Source organism: Carassius carassius, chromosome 2 (assembly GCF_963082965.1).
Source record: "Carassius carassius chromosome 2, fCarCar2.1, whole genome shotgun sequence".
NCBI classification, from domain to species: Eukaryota; Metazoa; Chordata; class Actinopteri; order Cypriniformes; family Cyprinidae; genus Carassius; species Carassius carassius.
Window position 1 is genome coordinate 48,261,029 of NC_081756.1, and position 17,177 is coordinate 48,278,205.

Below are 17,177 nucleotides of genomic sequence, written 5' to 3' on the forward strand. Positions count from 1 at the left end.
CAGGTAACTCCAGCACTTTGCAGATAACACTGAACATCGCCATTGCCATAGTTCCACAGAAATGCAAAAATAAATGGACTTACCCATTGTTTCGATCATGTTACGCGTCCTTCCTCTCTCTGTTGTCTTTCCTCATTACACGTCACACCTAAAAGCAACATTTAGAGTTAAACTCACATTTAGCCTTTGACTAAAGGAACATTGACAGTCATTTTATGTTTTTAAATACAAAAACAATAGCAATTCATTCATACAATGCATTTCAATGTTATTACTGTTAACTAAAACTATTACATACTATTAACTAGTATGCTTATTACTAGCGTTTATTAGTACTTATCAAGCACATATTAATGGCTAATTCTGGATGACCATATTTTAGATCCCTTAATCCTACACTATACCTAAACTTAACAATAATTATTAATAAGCAGCAAATTAGGAGTTTGTTCAGGGAAAATTCTTAGTTAATTTCTTAGTTAATTGTGACTATGTGTTGCTTATTCTATTATATTTTTAGTAATTGAAATAAATTAGAAATAAAATATTTATATTAGATGAAAGACTGTCTAAAACGTTTCCTTGCCAGCAAACTGAAATACTGAAATAAATAAAAACTGATCAAATATAACTAAAATAATAATAATAATAATAATAAATTAAAGGCATAGAGAAATAATAATTCCAAAAATAATTTATATGTCAAAAGCACATACAATTAATAAAACTTAAACTACAATGAAAATATAAAAATAAAAGCCTGAAACGAAAAAATAAATAAATAAATAAAAATCTTAAATAAAATTCGAAATGTTGACTTGACAACTATAGTCAGATATGAAATATTGAAATGACACTTAAATTACTAAAGCTGAAATAAAAAGAAAAGAAAGCTATAGATAAATATTTTAAAAAACTAATGAAATGACAGAAAATTAATCAAACAAACTCAAATTACAATAAAAACTGAAAAAAATAAATAAATAATAAAAGCTAATTCAAAAGGTTAATATACTTTAAGACTATATAAATAATAATAAAGTAACACAGATACAAAAGAAATGCAAGTTTAAATGTAATTCTCTTGAATACAAATGATAGTAAATGAATGTAGAGCAGCAGCTTGTGTTTGCAGAAAGGAGAAAAGTGTTTGAGAGCTTCAGCGGAGAGAGAACTTGAGTCTGTTCCTCAAACAGAGCTATTGAGTAACACAGAAGGTGAGGAAGGAGCTTTGGTTTTGGAGCTATGAGCATTTGTTAATCATTTCCCTTGACTCTGCAGATTAATCAAAACTGGTCTGAAAGCAACCGAACGCAGTCTGTGTTCAGGCACTCGGAGGAACTGCAAATTCCAGTCTCAAATCTCAGAGAGGTCATGTGACTCGTGGGCAGACGCGCTTTCGTCTGACCTCCCCGTGGTTACCATGACGATGGGACACAGAGACTGGCTCTGGTTTCTTTAGAGACGCCTGTAAGCGACAGGTCTGCAGTGAATAGCTGCCATTGTGGGAGTTTTTATCATCACTGATCACAATGAGAGGAGGACGAGATTTACAGAAGAAGCGGCGCTGACGTGAAACAGTCCAGTGTGCGTTATTTCCTATCAGAGCTCAGCCAGAGACGAATACTTGCCCTATCAGCAGTCTGGACAGCATCTGCAGCACTTTTGTTGATAGGACACTGTTATCTACACGTTCGACTGTTTCTGATATCACAGAAAATACATTAATGTTACGAAAGAATTCTATTTCATATAAATGCTTTTGAATTTTATATTATTCAAAGAATCCTGAAATAAATAGGTGTTGGGCAGCACAACTTTTTTCACCCCTTATAATAAACAGAAATGTTTCTTGAGAAATCAGCGTATTCAAAGGATTTCTGAAGATCATGTGACACTGAAGCCTGGAGTAATGATGCTGAAAATACAGCATTAAATCACAGGAATAAATTTCAGTTTACAGTATATTCACATTGAAAACAGCTGTTGTAAACCCTAAAAATATTTCACTGTTTTTAATGTATTTTTGATCAAATAAAAGCAGACTTTGGTGAGCAGAAGATTTTTTTTAAACGTTCACCAGCCCCAAACTTTTGAACAGGGACGTAAATAAATTAAAAATATCTCAGGCTATGTTAAATACAGGCGATATGGATGAACAGAGTTTACTGCTTTTTGTTACATCCTTTGCATAACTGGCTACCAAGAGCATCATTTAGACATGATTGTTTGTTTGTAGGGAACAATTTGTCATCTTCAATCAAATCTCAGTCCTGAAGCAAAACCCCTGCATTAGAAGAGCAATAAGAGTCAGTGCTGCTGAACATACTGTCAGCTCGGCCTCGCTGCTGTCGTCATAAGGACTAATGCTCTTACGTGAGGATTAACTTCTTCTCCCTCCCATCATGCTTCCCACGGTTTTAATTAACGTTGACTGTGACATCTACTGCAAGACGCTACACAAGATAAAGTCTTTTCCCTCCTACACACAATCCTGTTTCACAAGAGTAAAACAGCATGCAGCCACGACTAGTACAAAAGCCAAAAAGTTAGGTAAAAGTAGTGTTTATTACTCTTCAATTACAGTGTGATGAAGTTATGACAGAAGAACTGAGCTCACAAATAAAAACCGAAGCACAGAGATGGGTCTGATGTGTCAGTTTGGGTGTTTTTTGGCCCTGAGTTGGCCCCAGTTTTTACAATCTCACTAGTTGAGTTTGAATACTAATAATGTCCAATATGAACACAAGCAGCAGAGCAAAATTATTTAATTTTTGTCAAATTTCCGCAACCAACAAATGTCATTTTTACTAGACTGAAAAAAAAGATGTAGGATTTACTTTGAAACTATTTTCACTCAGAAATTGCAAGTATTTCACAAATAATTACAAAGAAATGGCAAGTAAAAATGAATCAAATATACAATTTTGAATTAGAGAGAAAAATGCATTCCAATGTATTTCAATAATATGTTTTGCCTACCACTTTGAAAAATAATTTCTTACATTGTACATCTAAAAGTATTTAGTCTGTGGTAAATTATATACATAAACTGGAATAGAATTACTGATTTATTAATTATGACTAAGCACACATAATTAAATAATATTTTAATAATTTGGCAGTTTGATTGGTAATGAAACATAATAAAAATAATAATAATAATAATAATATTAAATAAATAAATAAATAAATAAGTGCTCAAAAGTGATTTTCGTCATGTCTAAGGTTTCATCGCATGCTCGTCTCCTTGGTAACCAAGTGTACTCACTTTAGTAACAAAACTGTTGATGCTGGTGGAAATGATGTCACAACCGAGGGACACACACACACACACACACCCAAAGATCTACAATAGTTGAAGATCTGTAGCGCGCTGTTTATTTGACTCTTTGATTGGAACGTCGCCGTTTTTAAAACGTAATCATTAAATCGTGACGCATTTCTCTGTTCTAAAATGGCAAAATTGTATCTAGGACAAAGGTTAACAATAAACACACACAGAAGTTTCAAACCCAGAAGAGATGACAGCTGTAACGTGATCTTCATGTAGCAACTAAATCAAGACCTGGCAGATAAAAGCGTGTTTTTGGGACAGTGTGTCAAATAGCGCGTGTCCCGTTACTCGCTGATCTCTTTGTGTCCACGGGCCTGTCGGGAATAAAATCCGCTTTTCGTACCGAGCGGATGAAGCAACAGGCTGCTGGCGCGACGAACGACGGGAAAAGTTGACCAAACGGAGCAAATCAAGTGCGGGAAATGATATTAAAACAACGACGCACGGCGGCGGTCATCAAAGGATCGAAGATGCGCGCGCGACATTCTATCATTCCAACAAAAGCGCGTTTGTTACAATGTAACCTGATCGTATCAAAGCCCGCCGCGCCGCGCCATTCACACACATTCGCGAAGAATATCGAGTTTTGTTGAGAATAACTTACATGAACGGCAGTATCTCGCTACGGGACGGGGTCTGTCCGGTTATGTTGTGTTGTGTTAAAGATGGGCGCTGTGTTTGAAAGTGGAGCCGCCCCGCACACACACACACACACACACACTCCTGCGCCGCTCCGTGGCTGCCGCGACCACTGAACCCTCGCAGACATCTGAAGGAAACTGCTCTGGAATAGATAAGAGAGCCTGCTTGGTTCAGGAATATTTTATTACCACATTCAGATAATCAAATAGTCAGTAGGCCTAGATATATAATCACCGGGGCTAGTTGTCACATGGGAAAGTTGGCATTCCATGAGCTTGCCCTGAAGAACATTAACAGGGAAAGAACAACCCACACTGCTTTCACATTCCACTGGGCAAAGATTGCAGACATACCTGTCCCACTCTCCTCTCCCGCTTCTCCTACATCATACTCGGGCCACCAAGAGTTCACTTGAGTGTTTGTATGTCATTTAATGAACTCTGTGAATTCATTCTTTCTCTAGTTCATGTTTGGTAACATAATTGTCCCAGTGTGATTGTTGCGGCAGTCTAATTTTGGATAAATTCCAATTAATAGCTTATTTATTACATATTTTTGGTTTGATAGAGGTATTGAAGGGAACACTCTTCAAAATAAGGGTTCTAAAAGGATTATTATTATTATTATTATTATTTTTCACACCAGTTCAATAGAATAGCCATTTTTGTCTCCTCAAATAAGCTTTCAATAAACAGTTCTTAGTGAAACAATTTGTTCTTTTATTAACAATGTTTTAATAACTCAAAGGATGATTTTCCGCCATAAAGATCCTTCAACCAAAAGGTTGCAAAGGTGCTTCTTGAAACCATTTCTTAAAAATTTAATAAATAAATAACCATTATAAAAAACATTATGTAGGTGGTAATAGTGTGATAATGTGAACAGAGAGAAAATAAAATGTGTATAACTATATGATTTCTATAAATACAGTAATAAACAGTACTTAAGCCATTAGCTCTGTATGGTTGTATGTATACTCAATATTGAATTTTATATATAATGTTTTATTTGTTTTTATATGTTTTAATCTATATGAATACAGTCTCTTTTTCTCTGAAATTGGACTTCTACACATCTTTCAAAATGCATTTAGTTCCTTATATATATATATATATAACATAGCTATATGTGTGTGTGTGTGTGTGTGTGTGTTTGCATTTTCCAAACAATATAAAGTATAAAGAAGATATAAATGTACTAAAATTGAGCAAGGTGAAATAGTGTAAAGTTTACCAAAGTATAAATGAGTAGTTTATAAGCTAGCAGTTAGCAAAGTACTAGGACTATCTCTTTTACTTTTTCAAATTTATGCCAACCTACATTTTTGAGTAACTGACTTTTCTCCAGTCTTAAAGAAATAAATTGCACAGTCCAAGCTGTTTATGCCACTGGCCACAAGTTTAAATTAGATTTGGAATCCCAGATTTTCATAGGATGTTTTGATGGTGTCAGACTGTCTGACCCTGCTTATATTCCTGCAGTGTGAGCAGATGTGACCTGCACCTAAAATCCAAGACGACCAGCAGGACCATTCGTCAAAGACTTTTTATTGGACATAACGCTCCTGTTTTCAATTTCAGTGTCAGGATGATTAATTAGGATGTAGAGGGAATATCACAACTAATTAGGTGCACTGCCTATCCCAGAAATTACCTTGAAAATCAATCAAGACAACAGGAGATGTACTTTTTCACTGGAGGAAGTGTTTTTGTGAATTATGGACTCGTATTTTGTCCAGAAGCAACAGTTTAAAGTTAATATGTCTTAATGATGTAGACCTATTTGTTTCTTACAAACACACAGCTTTTCACTTCACAAGATGTCATGTGATGTCAATTTACTGTTTTTACAAATGAGGGGGCATCCCAAAACGGAGGCTTTGCCAGATTTATATTGCTTCTGGGTACAAATTTTCCCTCAAACGCCCTAAAAACTGTGATGCTGAAACACCTGGAGAAGAGCGAGTCCCTTGAACTCATAGTTTTACAGGATTAGTGTCTCTTCTCTTTACCAAAAGTGACATTTTGATCAAATCAAATTAAGTGACAATGCCGCTGATGGAACTGAAAGTTAAATGTATCACAGTCACTTTAGGGCCTATAAAAACACCTCTTCAGTTAAACTCACCTCTGCTGTGCCTCTGAAAACCACACACACAGACTGCAGATGAAACAAGCTGTGCGTCCCTGAAACAGAGGCTCACTGGAAATATATACTGTATATATAGTATACTATATATACTGCAGAACCTGAAATACATTGCTCTAGGTCCATTTTGCTGAATTCTAAAGATGACACATCCACAAGAGGCACTATAAGTTATATAAGTTTCCTCCATTGCAGATGCAGGCTTATTAAACCGATTACAAAATGTTTGCAAAATGATATTGCATTGCTGATAACACATTTCACAGCAGTTTTAAAGCAAAATATCTTTCTCTAAATAGTCTGTTCAGTGTTTCTTTAAAACAGTTATACATTTTATTGCACTGGTTATTGTTCGTATCGGGGCAGTTCAGAAATGTCCTGTGAGTGACGCTAAAAGCTTCATAAACCTAATTGACAATGTTAACAAAAGCAAACGTGAAATAAATACACACTGCTAAATCAATCATCACATTTAATCTTGCTTCTACAGTCTTTGAGCTCTTTTATCATGATTTGTGTTTCACAGCACTTATACCAGAGCGCTCTGTATCTCAAGTTTAATGCTGTACCGTGTGCGCTACCAAGCAAGTTTACTACACCAGAAAAGCCAAACATGTGAAGCTGGTTATGTGATGCCAATGTCAAAATTTGTTAGTTTATAAATCATGCACTATGGTAAGTGTTTTAAGGTCATATTGCATGATATTGTGGAAGGAACCACATGAAAATAAATCTTTATTAATCAATAACCTGCTCCTATATCATCATTTGTGTGAAAATGAATAAAAGTCATTAACATTTTACTGCCACTAGTGTTCATTTCAGCTGGAAATTGCAATTGTGTTGTATGTAGTGGCAACCATTTGCAGTTTTTCAGAAACATAGATAGAGTTTTCAGTGAGGACTGGAGTGTGATGTTGTTTTTTCAAGGTCCAGCTCCTGGAGGAACGCATTCACTGGAAACGCTTTGACAAGGAAGCAACAGATCGACTCTGTATCCAGCAACTGTTGGTGGTACCAAGCACTAAAGCAGAGACTGTAATAAAACTGGATCATTTGCCTCCCATAGCAGGTCATTTGAGGATGAAAATTATGGTAGATCATTTAAGGGGCCTCTACATTGGCTTGGTTTGGAGAGTTAATCGGTTCTGGCCAAAATTCGAGATGTGGCAGCAAACATCCCTCATTAAACTCCTGCTGAGGACTTATATTAATCCCTGATGCTAACTGTAAAATTATTGGCCTTGCAAGCAATGCAATTAAGATTTTAAGTGACTCCAACACTCAAGCTGTGCTGGTTGTAATATAGTCATGATGTTTCAGATTAAACTGGAAAGTTTTCTCTTAAATTGAAAGCAGGTTGAGATGGAAAGAGTTGGAGAAAACAATGGAAAAGTCTGTTGTTACTGCAAGATAGCCAACTATTTCCATCAGAAATGTACACATTCTCACACATTATTTCAGTCTGGGAGTAGGATGATCAGCGGCCTCTGAGGAAGCAGAAGAAGGTGAAAGTCTTTCCATTCCTTCCAAGTGAAAAAGAACACTTTAGCATACTTTTAAAAAGATAAATAGAAAATTTAGTGCAAATTCCATATTTACTGACACATAACTGCATGCTAAATGCAATTAAATAAATATATGACAGTTTAACATTATATTAGAAGCAAGTAGTTGAACTTAAGAGTAAAATACATCTTTATGCATAATTTCATAATTCTATTGTCTTTGAAATCTGGTTAAAGTACTTCTGAATGTACTGACAAGCATTTATGGAAAACTAAAATATGCTAATGTCACTTCTGTATGTCCCGTATCTAAATCTATATGTAATTAAACAAATGTAATGATTAAATGACAATTTAAACGAATAATTTAAAGTAAAACTTTTAACTTTACATTATATGTGCCCTTTTTAAAAGTGTACTTAAGTGTGTGAAAAAAACATGAAAAGTCATGAAAGTGTCTCTCTTTAAGTGACTTAAGTGAACTTTTATTTTTCAACATTATATACGAGTACAGTTTTCACTTATGTATTAATTTATTTTAATATAAAGTGACCAAAAAAGATACTTAAAATAGTTCCACTCTGTTTGCCTTTTGTCAGTAACTGTGACTGGCACTGTGAATTTGTCTGTGTATTAGCGATTAGTCCTTCTCCTCAAACCCCACATGATGCCACAGACCCTCACACTATTATATTGGCTCTCAGTGTGGGTCACTGTCACCATTTGTTCTGCTTGAGTGGAGTCAGACGGCTGAATCTCTCCTGCAGCTTGTCCCAAAACTTGAAATCAGTCATTCTGAAACAGAAATTCTGCTGTTTACCCATAGCGGTCATAGGAAAGAGTGAATAATGCTAAATTACAGTACATAAAGCTTAATCACAAAATCTATCCCTCCATCCATCCATCTACTGTATTAGTGCATTTTACGGTGAATGTCATTTTTCTTTGTAACATGATATTAAAAAAACTTTCCAAAAGTATGAATATGCACAATTTAGGTACATGTCTGAACACTTTAGGTACAATATATGCAGCTTTGAGGGATTAAAAATCACCCTTTAGGTGTAAATAAAATACAAAGGTTTATCATTTGAAAGGGCACCATGCTGACTTGTTCTTAGAAAAAAAGGTACAAAATTCTCACTGGGGCAGTATCGTTTCCAAAGGTGCTAACATGTACACATAATCATTTTTTTAAACTACTCATATGTACTTTTTAATAGATTGAGACAAACTGAAATCAATTTTGTTTGGAAATAAGCATCAAGGAAGACTGAGGAAGAGTGGAAAAGTTCAACAGCTGAATCAATAGTACAAATTTTCCAGCAAAACCACAGGTGAGACATGCATCCTTCAGTTATACAGTACGTTTACATTTTTGTACTGACATTTTGAGATATATTACATCGATTATTTAGTGTTGTAGGATCCAAAGTTTGCCTCCCACAGGAGAGAGAGAGACTCAATCTTTTCAGATGTACAGAAAATTGCCAACAATGCAATAAATGTGTGGGAACCAGGGTGCTGGTAGACAATCTCACTTTTGGGACAGTGAGTGAATATGGTCAGCACAACAACAATTGCAAGTGTCCTAGAGAAACATAAAATGAGGATTTACTTCAATTTAGTTCAAAATGAACAACCAAATAAGCAGCAATAATTAGTTACAAAACCTCCGATCTCAGATTACACTTTTTGTGTTTAATGTTTTATACTTATTGTATAAAACATTGGTTACCATTGGTTCTGGAAGTGACTATAGAAGGAAGCTACAATACTTAATCCTTACTCCAAAATGTACATTCACATTATGCTTCTGCACATTAAACATGTTTTATTATTATGTTTTTTATGGCAAACAACGATAATTGAAATGATCGCTTTAATGAAAGTTAGTTAGGAGAACTGTGTAAAAAAAGAAAAAAAAAAGAATAGTTTAATTTGTGTGATCTGTTCTGGTTTAGTTTTCTGTGATTCCCTTTCTCCTGCCTTGTTTGTTTCTGGTTTCTGGTTTTTGATAAATTTTCTTCTTAGTCATTATTAGTTAACTTCCTCCACCTGTTTTCCACTCGTCATCTGCCTTACTTTAAAAGTCTTCTTTCTGTTCAGTATTTTGTTGGTTATTAGTTAGTGTTTGATGTTACCACCTGCATCGTTTCCTTGCTTGAGTTTTATAATAATAATAATAATAATAATACATTTTATTTATAAAGCACTTTATATTAAAAAGTAATATAACCTTTGTTGGGCCCTCAGATGTTCAGGGAGGGCATTCCACAGGATAGGAGCGTCTGCACAGAAAGCTCTGTATCCAATGGTGCAAGTCTTAGTCTTTGGGGGAAGGAGCCGATAAGTGTTTGTGGAGCGGAGGGAATGTGCTGGGATCTGTGGTGTAAGTAGTTCTTGAAGGTAACTGGGGGCATTTCCATGGTTACAGTGATGTGTGAGGAGGGAAACTTTGTACTCAATCCGGGCTGGAATATGAAGCCAATGTAGGGATTGAAGGATTGATGTGTTGATGTGTTCATATTTGCGAACTCCCATCAGGATCCGAGCTGCAGTGTTCAGAATGTGCTGAAGTTTCTGAATGCTTTTGGCAGGGATCCCGATGAGAAGAGCATTAGAATATCCAATCGTGAGGAGACAAAGGCATGGACAAGTTTCTCAGCATCACGTAAAGTTAATGAGGGATGGAGTCTGGCAGTGTTCTGAGGTGATGAAATGATGTCTTGCAAAGTTGCTTAATGTGAGACTCAAAGGTTAAATGAGGATCAAGCCTGACACCAATATTTGTAACTGATGATGATAGTGGAATGACCTGGACCCAGAAAAAGTAATGCAGGTTATGGTAGATGTTCTGATCTGATATGGAGAACCACTGAGGATTGCTTCTGTTCTCGAACTGTTCAGCTGGAGAAAATTATTATTCATCCATGTTCTTATTTCCTCTAGACAGGCAGTGATTATGGATAACAACAGTAAAAACTTTTGTTGTGGATTATCCTCATCTTCCTCGCCTTCCTCCGTGAGACCGTAATAGAATAACTGACCAACAGAGTATTTAATATAGTGGGATTTTTCTTTTCTTTGCTTTTTGTTTTGTTTTCCACCCCCTTATGGAGTGGCTATCCCTGGCGTACAACTCCTTTGCCTGTAGCAGCAGGACCCTTCACTGGAGGACCATACCAGGGACTTTTTAGAGTATGTATTTTTTTATAAGGTTGCATTAGAGAACATTATCTGAAGAACAAAATGTTTCAGAAAGTCAGTTAGCAAATTCGGCAGCCCAGGTGGCCTAGCTCTTCCAAACATATATATGAAAACACAGAGGTAATCAAGAGCTGAAATCATAAAGAAATAGTTATAATGGAACAGTTGCTTTCTCCATGAATTAGTGTTGCTTGCGAAAACTTTACCATTGCTTGTACTAAGGGATTTGAATGAACCCATAACCAGAATTATTAAACTTTGACTGCATCACACCAATAATGTATCCAGAAATTCAGCAGGACAAGAGATGCTTCTTTTGACTTACAGAGGGAGTGAAAACAACAACAAAAAATGTTTAGATGGGAGAGAAGTTGACCTATAAGTCCAATACGTCATTTCACAGTCTCAAGTCCCACTTGTCCTTCACTAATTACATTTTCAATATAGGTTTCATCTAATCTGGTTGGCAACTTTCTTTTACAGAAGCAAGAAGTCTTTGTCAGTTTGATCAAAGTCATTGTTTGAATCATCTCTGTATGCCCCCAAAATCTCCTTGAGGTCTTGATCAAATGAATACTGCCTGTGACAAAGAGGTTGACGGATTATAGACCCTTTGTGGAAAAGTCACTTGTCTCACAAAACTTGTTGAAAGTGATGAGAAGAAACACAGATGTCATTGTTTGCATTAGTTAAAAGAGCTGTTCAGCCTCAAATTTAGTCTGACTAGAGCAAACTCAGCTAACATTTATTATATAGCCTCAAACAGTGTCAAAAGTTTACTCGGTGAGTCATACTGAAAGCTCCATTGTGAAACCATTTTCATGTGGTAGTTTTCAATTTCCAGAAAGCTGTAATGCATGTTAGACCCATTATAAGGCTGTAGAAACTGTTAAAATGACCAAAAAACCCTACATAACAGTAGGTCATGCCCAGTCTTGTGCTTTGCAGCATCTAGAGTCAATGCGAAGCTTCCAACAGGTTTCTGTCAGGATTGTTTGAAACCCTCCCTCTGAGGCACTATCAAACCTGAATCCACAGCACATCTAGGTCAAGACTGAGTGTTTGTAAGACATCAGAAATGCTTTGTGAGATCCCTGCTATGTCCTCTGCCTGCATGAACCCCACAGCAACTTCCAGAAATATCAAGGCTTATGCACTTTCCTTTTATATTTGTTTTTAGTTTGAAAACAACTGTTTACCAAAAAAAGAAAAAAAACCTATATCCCAAATCAACACATCCATCTTTTAAACCATGTTAGTTTAACAGTATTGTTAATGAATTTATTGATTAAGCAGATCAAACAGATGTGAATGTCTTGGTGGTGTGATTGTTTCGTGTTTTTGCCTATATGAACAAGATGCATGAACTGGGTCACCACTAGAATTAATTGCCAAAGAGGGTATTTGAAATATTAAAGAGGGTTTTTGGAAATTCAAAGGAGGTATTTGGAACTTCAGAGGAAGAATTAGAAATTTTTAAAGGGAATTTGGGATATTAAAGGGGGAATTTAAAAATTTGAAGAGGCATGAAGAATTTCAAAATTCAACTTTTGGAATGTCAAAGGGGTTGTACAATCCTTTTGGAATTTCAAAGGGGAATGTGGAAATTTGAAAGGGGGAATCTGGAATTTCAAAGAGGGCATAGACATATTTTATGTGGAGCTCTAATTAGTGTATAATTACACTAATTTCTAATAAAACTACTGTTTCTAGATCTACTAAGTGTATTTTCTTTAAATGTGTATATGTTTATGTGTGTATAGCATGCAGACACAAGTATATAAGCAGAATAATTAATGTGTAATCAAGATAACTGAGTACTCTTCTCTAAGTGATTAATTGTTGTGCACCTGTTGCTTATTTTGCCTGTGAAAAAAATAAATAAATTGTATTTTCTTGGCATACTAAACTGGAAACCTGCAAAGTTTATTTCCAGCCTGCTTCAACACCTGCCTGTGATTTTTCAAGTGATCCTGGAGACCTTGATTAATTGGTTCAGGTGAATTTGATACGGGTTTAGTCTATGCAGGACTGTGGTTCTCCAGTCTTTAAGTTCTTTGCATTAAAGAAACATGATTAGAAAATAATGCAGAAACCATAATTTTAAAAGACTGAATTTATAGGGCTTTTCGAGGAAGGGAAGAAAAGCATAAACAACAGCTGGCCATGGATATGAAACACTGAGGAAGTGGAGGGGCTTTGCTAGTGTCACGAAACAGAAGGCTGCAGCTTGTAAAAGAGGCAAGTAAGACCAGAGCTAGTGCTGTTCATCCTCTGACTGCAGATGAAGAAAAGATTTTGGCTATTGTCTTTGTCCCGAGCCAAAGCAATATGATATGAGAACCATCACTATAAAAGGCTATTTTAAGATAAAAAAAAGGTTAAGAATCAAATTACAATTTGAGCAACTACAGTATCCAGGTAAACTCTACCTTATTACTGCCACAAGCAATTGATGAATCACTCATCATGATGAATCAGTCAACCAGGTAAGCATTGCTCGGCACACTCAGACGCATCTTCGGTTTGCTCACAAGCCACCCAATTTGTGTCCCTGCATTCCACCTTGCTGCCACACTGTGGATTCAGCAGTGGTTCTGTTGGTACTGCTTGCATGGTTTCTGGGTGCCTGACTAGCGCTACCCAACCTGTCTTGCTGGCTTCTGTGGACCATCTGCCTTGGCTATGCGATTCAGTTCACCCGGTGTCCCCCCAAGTTCAGTGGCATCCGCTTCACGACAATGAAGTTGACCGGTGCTCATGTCTTGTGTGTGGAAATCGCAGTCCTACTGGCAAAGGATGCGATACAGCTGGTGCCTCCGGCTGATATTAGGACGGGGTCTTACAGCCCCTACTTCATTGTACCCAAGAAAGGCAGTGGGGTACGACCAATCTTGAACCTGCGTGTTTTGAACTGGGCCCTTCTCCGGTTACCGTTCATGGTGTTGACGCAGAAACACATCTTCGGGTGTGTCCGACCCCGAGATTGGTTTGCAGTGATCAACCTGAAGGACGCATACTTTCATGTGTCGATCCTTCCATGTCACAGACCATTTGTGTTCGAAGGACGGGCATATCAGTAGCAAAGCAGCAAAGGCTGAAGCAAAGGCTGTCTCACTCCACCCTCAATGTCCAGGTTGCTGCAATTACAGCATACCATGACCCTGTAGAAGGGAAGTCGGTGGGTTAGCATGACCTGGTCATCAGGTTCCTCAGAAGGGCCAGGAGGTTAAATCCTTCCTGGCCTCCATCCATACCCTCGTGGGACCTGTCTCTAGTGCTTAAATCACTACAGCAGGGCCCATTTGAGTCTTTGCATTCAGTCGAGCTAAAGTTTCTTTCATTGAAAATGCTGCCCCTTCTTGCACTGGCCTCCATCAAGAGGGTAGGGGGCCGCATGCATTTTTGGTCAATGATTCGTGCCTGGAGTTTGGGCCGGCTGACTCCTGCCTATGTGGAGGAGGGAGGCCCCGGAGGAGGCAGACCCAGCTTTAGCTTTGCTCTGTCCCATCCAAGCCCTGAGATGCAATGTAGACTGAACACAAAGCTTTAGGACCTCAGACCAGCTCTTTGTCTGTTAAGGAAGCCGGCAGAAGGGGAATGTCGTCTCTAAGCAGAGGATGGCGCACTGGATTGTGGATGCCATCACCCTGGCTTATCAGGCTCACTCAACTAGAAGTGTTACATCCTTTTGAGTGCTGGCTCGTGGCACATCACTGACAGATATTTGTAGAGCTGCGGGCTGGGCGACCCCAAAATGTTCACTAGATTCTATAGCCTTCGTGTGGACCTGGTATTCTCCTGTGTTCTCACCTCAAATGGGGTATTGAGAGGCCCCGGTTAGTGACGGCTTGCTAAAACCACTCCAGAGACTCCATATCATAGACCCTGTTAAGTTCCTCTGTCCCCTCGGAAGCCGGATGTGGTGGTGTCTGACGATACAATGCATCGATAGCACATGTAAAATGTTGATATCTGTAGTATAAATAAGTATAGGCACCATTTTGAATTGTCCACATTTATTCATAATGTCAGTCTATGCATTATCACCAACGTGTGCATTTTTGCTCAAACTCATGTATCTGGACTTGATATAAGGACTGCCCCTGCCTGAAGGCACAAGGTAAAGTATAAATGATGCTCAGGATTGTTGGTGGAACAGAAGTTTTCAGCGCACACATCTAAGTGCAAGCTAGCACACAGACATCCGCGTCTAAACCGCTTTTTGTGCATGGATGAATAAATATGGACAAAATTAAATCAAAATGCGCATTTTGGTGAATATCCTAGTGAACACATTCGGTTAGACATATGTCTTAACGTAAACAGTTGAGAAAGAAAAGGCATGTGTATCAGTATATTAAAGCTGCTTTGTTCTTAAAGTGAAAGCAAACTAATAATAAATAATGTTGTCAAAGAAAAATGCAAGTGCTCACTGCTCCTGACTAAATAAAAGTTGTAACATCAAAAATTATTAATCTTTATTTAATTTATACAGTGAATACTGTGCTGTTATTTTACATATGATTAGCCTTACATTTCTATAGCATACCTGGAAATATATTTTAGACTGAGCTGAAAAACCTGAAAAGCACTGTTTATTGAAATTATGTCTTTGTTGTATTGTATTTATTTTCTGCTATTGCTTGTAATGTGGTTATCTGTAGAAAAGATTTTTAGCACTGAGGCCATAGTAGCAGCCAGATTTGTTTTTCCAATTGTTTATTTTCTATTTTTTTTTTGTGAATGTCCTAACTGAGGTACACAATGTACAAATTTTAAATAAATGTTCTTGCGCAGGTAGCTAGCACAGGGCACTGGAAGGGGCAGCATCCATGGTGCTTTGGTCGGGAATCCCAATTCGTTGGTCACGTCCCGTCACAACAGCTACTGTACAACTGCTGAGTGGCCGGGTTACCCAAATGTGGTATATATTGCATCTGCTGCCTTCTTATACTTAAGCTGTGATCAGCTACAGCTGGATGCAATAATTACATGCCACTGTGAATTAGCTCGTTTACTTTACACTCGAAGTAGATTGATCTAACGAAGTGATATCCCAATTCGACGGTCACTGACATAACATCTCTGTTCCCTCCTTCAGGGAACGAGGGTTACCATACTTAACTCAGATGTTTCTCTTCTATTCCCCACCTTTCTGAAATGTGTCGATTTTCACAAAGCTCATCGTTCTGAGACGCGAGGTGTGCTCTGAATGGTCAGCTATCCAGTGCATTGTGATTGGCTGAATACCTCAAGCGTGTGACGGAAATGTAACATCCCTTAACATACTGTGATGCTGTATCCCAGCCTGATGAGACAAAACCAAAAAAACCCATTGCAAACAAGGCATTTGTTGCATCCAGTGAGGACATAATTACTGATTATAATGACTTTGTATGCATTTTTACACATTGCATTGCATATCGTGCCACATAAACATAAAACCATGTTCTGATCAGAGAAACGACAAACAACAAGAGCAACTCTACACTGCTCAAAACTCATGTTTAAATAATCACTGTCAAATTATTTTAATTTGAAAACGCACTCTGTGAATGATTTCTAGTTGTGTCCTCTTTTGGAAGGCCAAACAAAGTAGTTTCACTTTCACAATGAAATACACAGCATCTCCAGATTAAAATGCTTAGAAATGTCATTAAACTTTCAATTCCATATGATCAAGCAAGCACTTATTGAAAATGATTTTAACAAATGTTCTAATAAAATGATTAAATGCTTGTGTTAATGCACAACACTTCTGCTGCAGGTGTAATACAGTAGGTTAGAGACAGGTTTGGTGGTTTGGATAGATTTTAGGGTGTAATGCCAGGCCAGCAGAGGGAGCCCTCTCCCGAGTTTTGACTGTAACGCTCCCTCTGCTGCCTAGTTGGTGACTTCCTGTTTGGCATCCATAAAGCATGGCTTGCCCAAACACTCCAAATGACTTCGTGCATGTTTGCTTTTATTTTTGATTATTGGAATTTTCCTTTATTTTGGCTACTGATTGACTTTGTTTTGACAACTGCTTGTTTTCGGATGACGATTCTGGTTTGCCCTTCAAATAAATTTCGGCACATGCAGAAACAAGCCTGCAGTCCATCAACAAATATTTGACACATTATATTCGGTCACTTGCTCCACCCATGCCACAAATGGTAAGCCTGGCCATGCCTGGTAAATTTGATGGTTCAGCAGATAAATTTAGAGGTTTTATCTGACAAGTAGAGATTTAATTTGACCACCAGAAAGACAAGTTTGCTTCTGATAACCAGAAATGTGCTTTTTTTGATGACACTCCTTACCAGGGCCGTCGCTAGTGGGGTGAAAGG

At 37.4% G+C, this 17,177-nt stretch overlaps 1 protein-coding gene across 1 annotated transcript in view; it reads right to left on the minus strand.

Annotated features, from left to right (window-relative positions):
* The window catches only part of LOC132111156 (multiple PDZ domain protein), a 76,745-nt gene extending 72,661 nt beyond the window's left edge, over window positions 1-4,084 (minus strand). Inside the window, exons 1-2 of the mRNA XM_059518320.1 lie at window positions 3,942-4,084; window positions 84-148 (exon numbers count right to left, since the gene is read on the minus strand). Of these exons, the coding sequence (XP_059374303.1) occupies window positions 84-99 (16 nt within the window). The 5' untranslated portion in view covers window positions 100-148; window positions 3,942-4,084. The remainder of the gene's footprint in view (window positions 1-83; window positions 149-3,941) is intronic.
* Window positions 4,085-17,177: the final 13,093 nt, after the last annotated feature.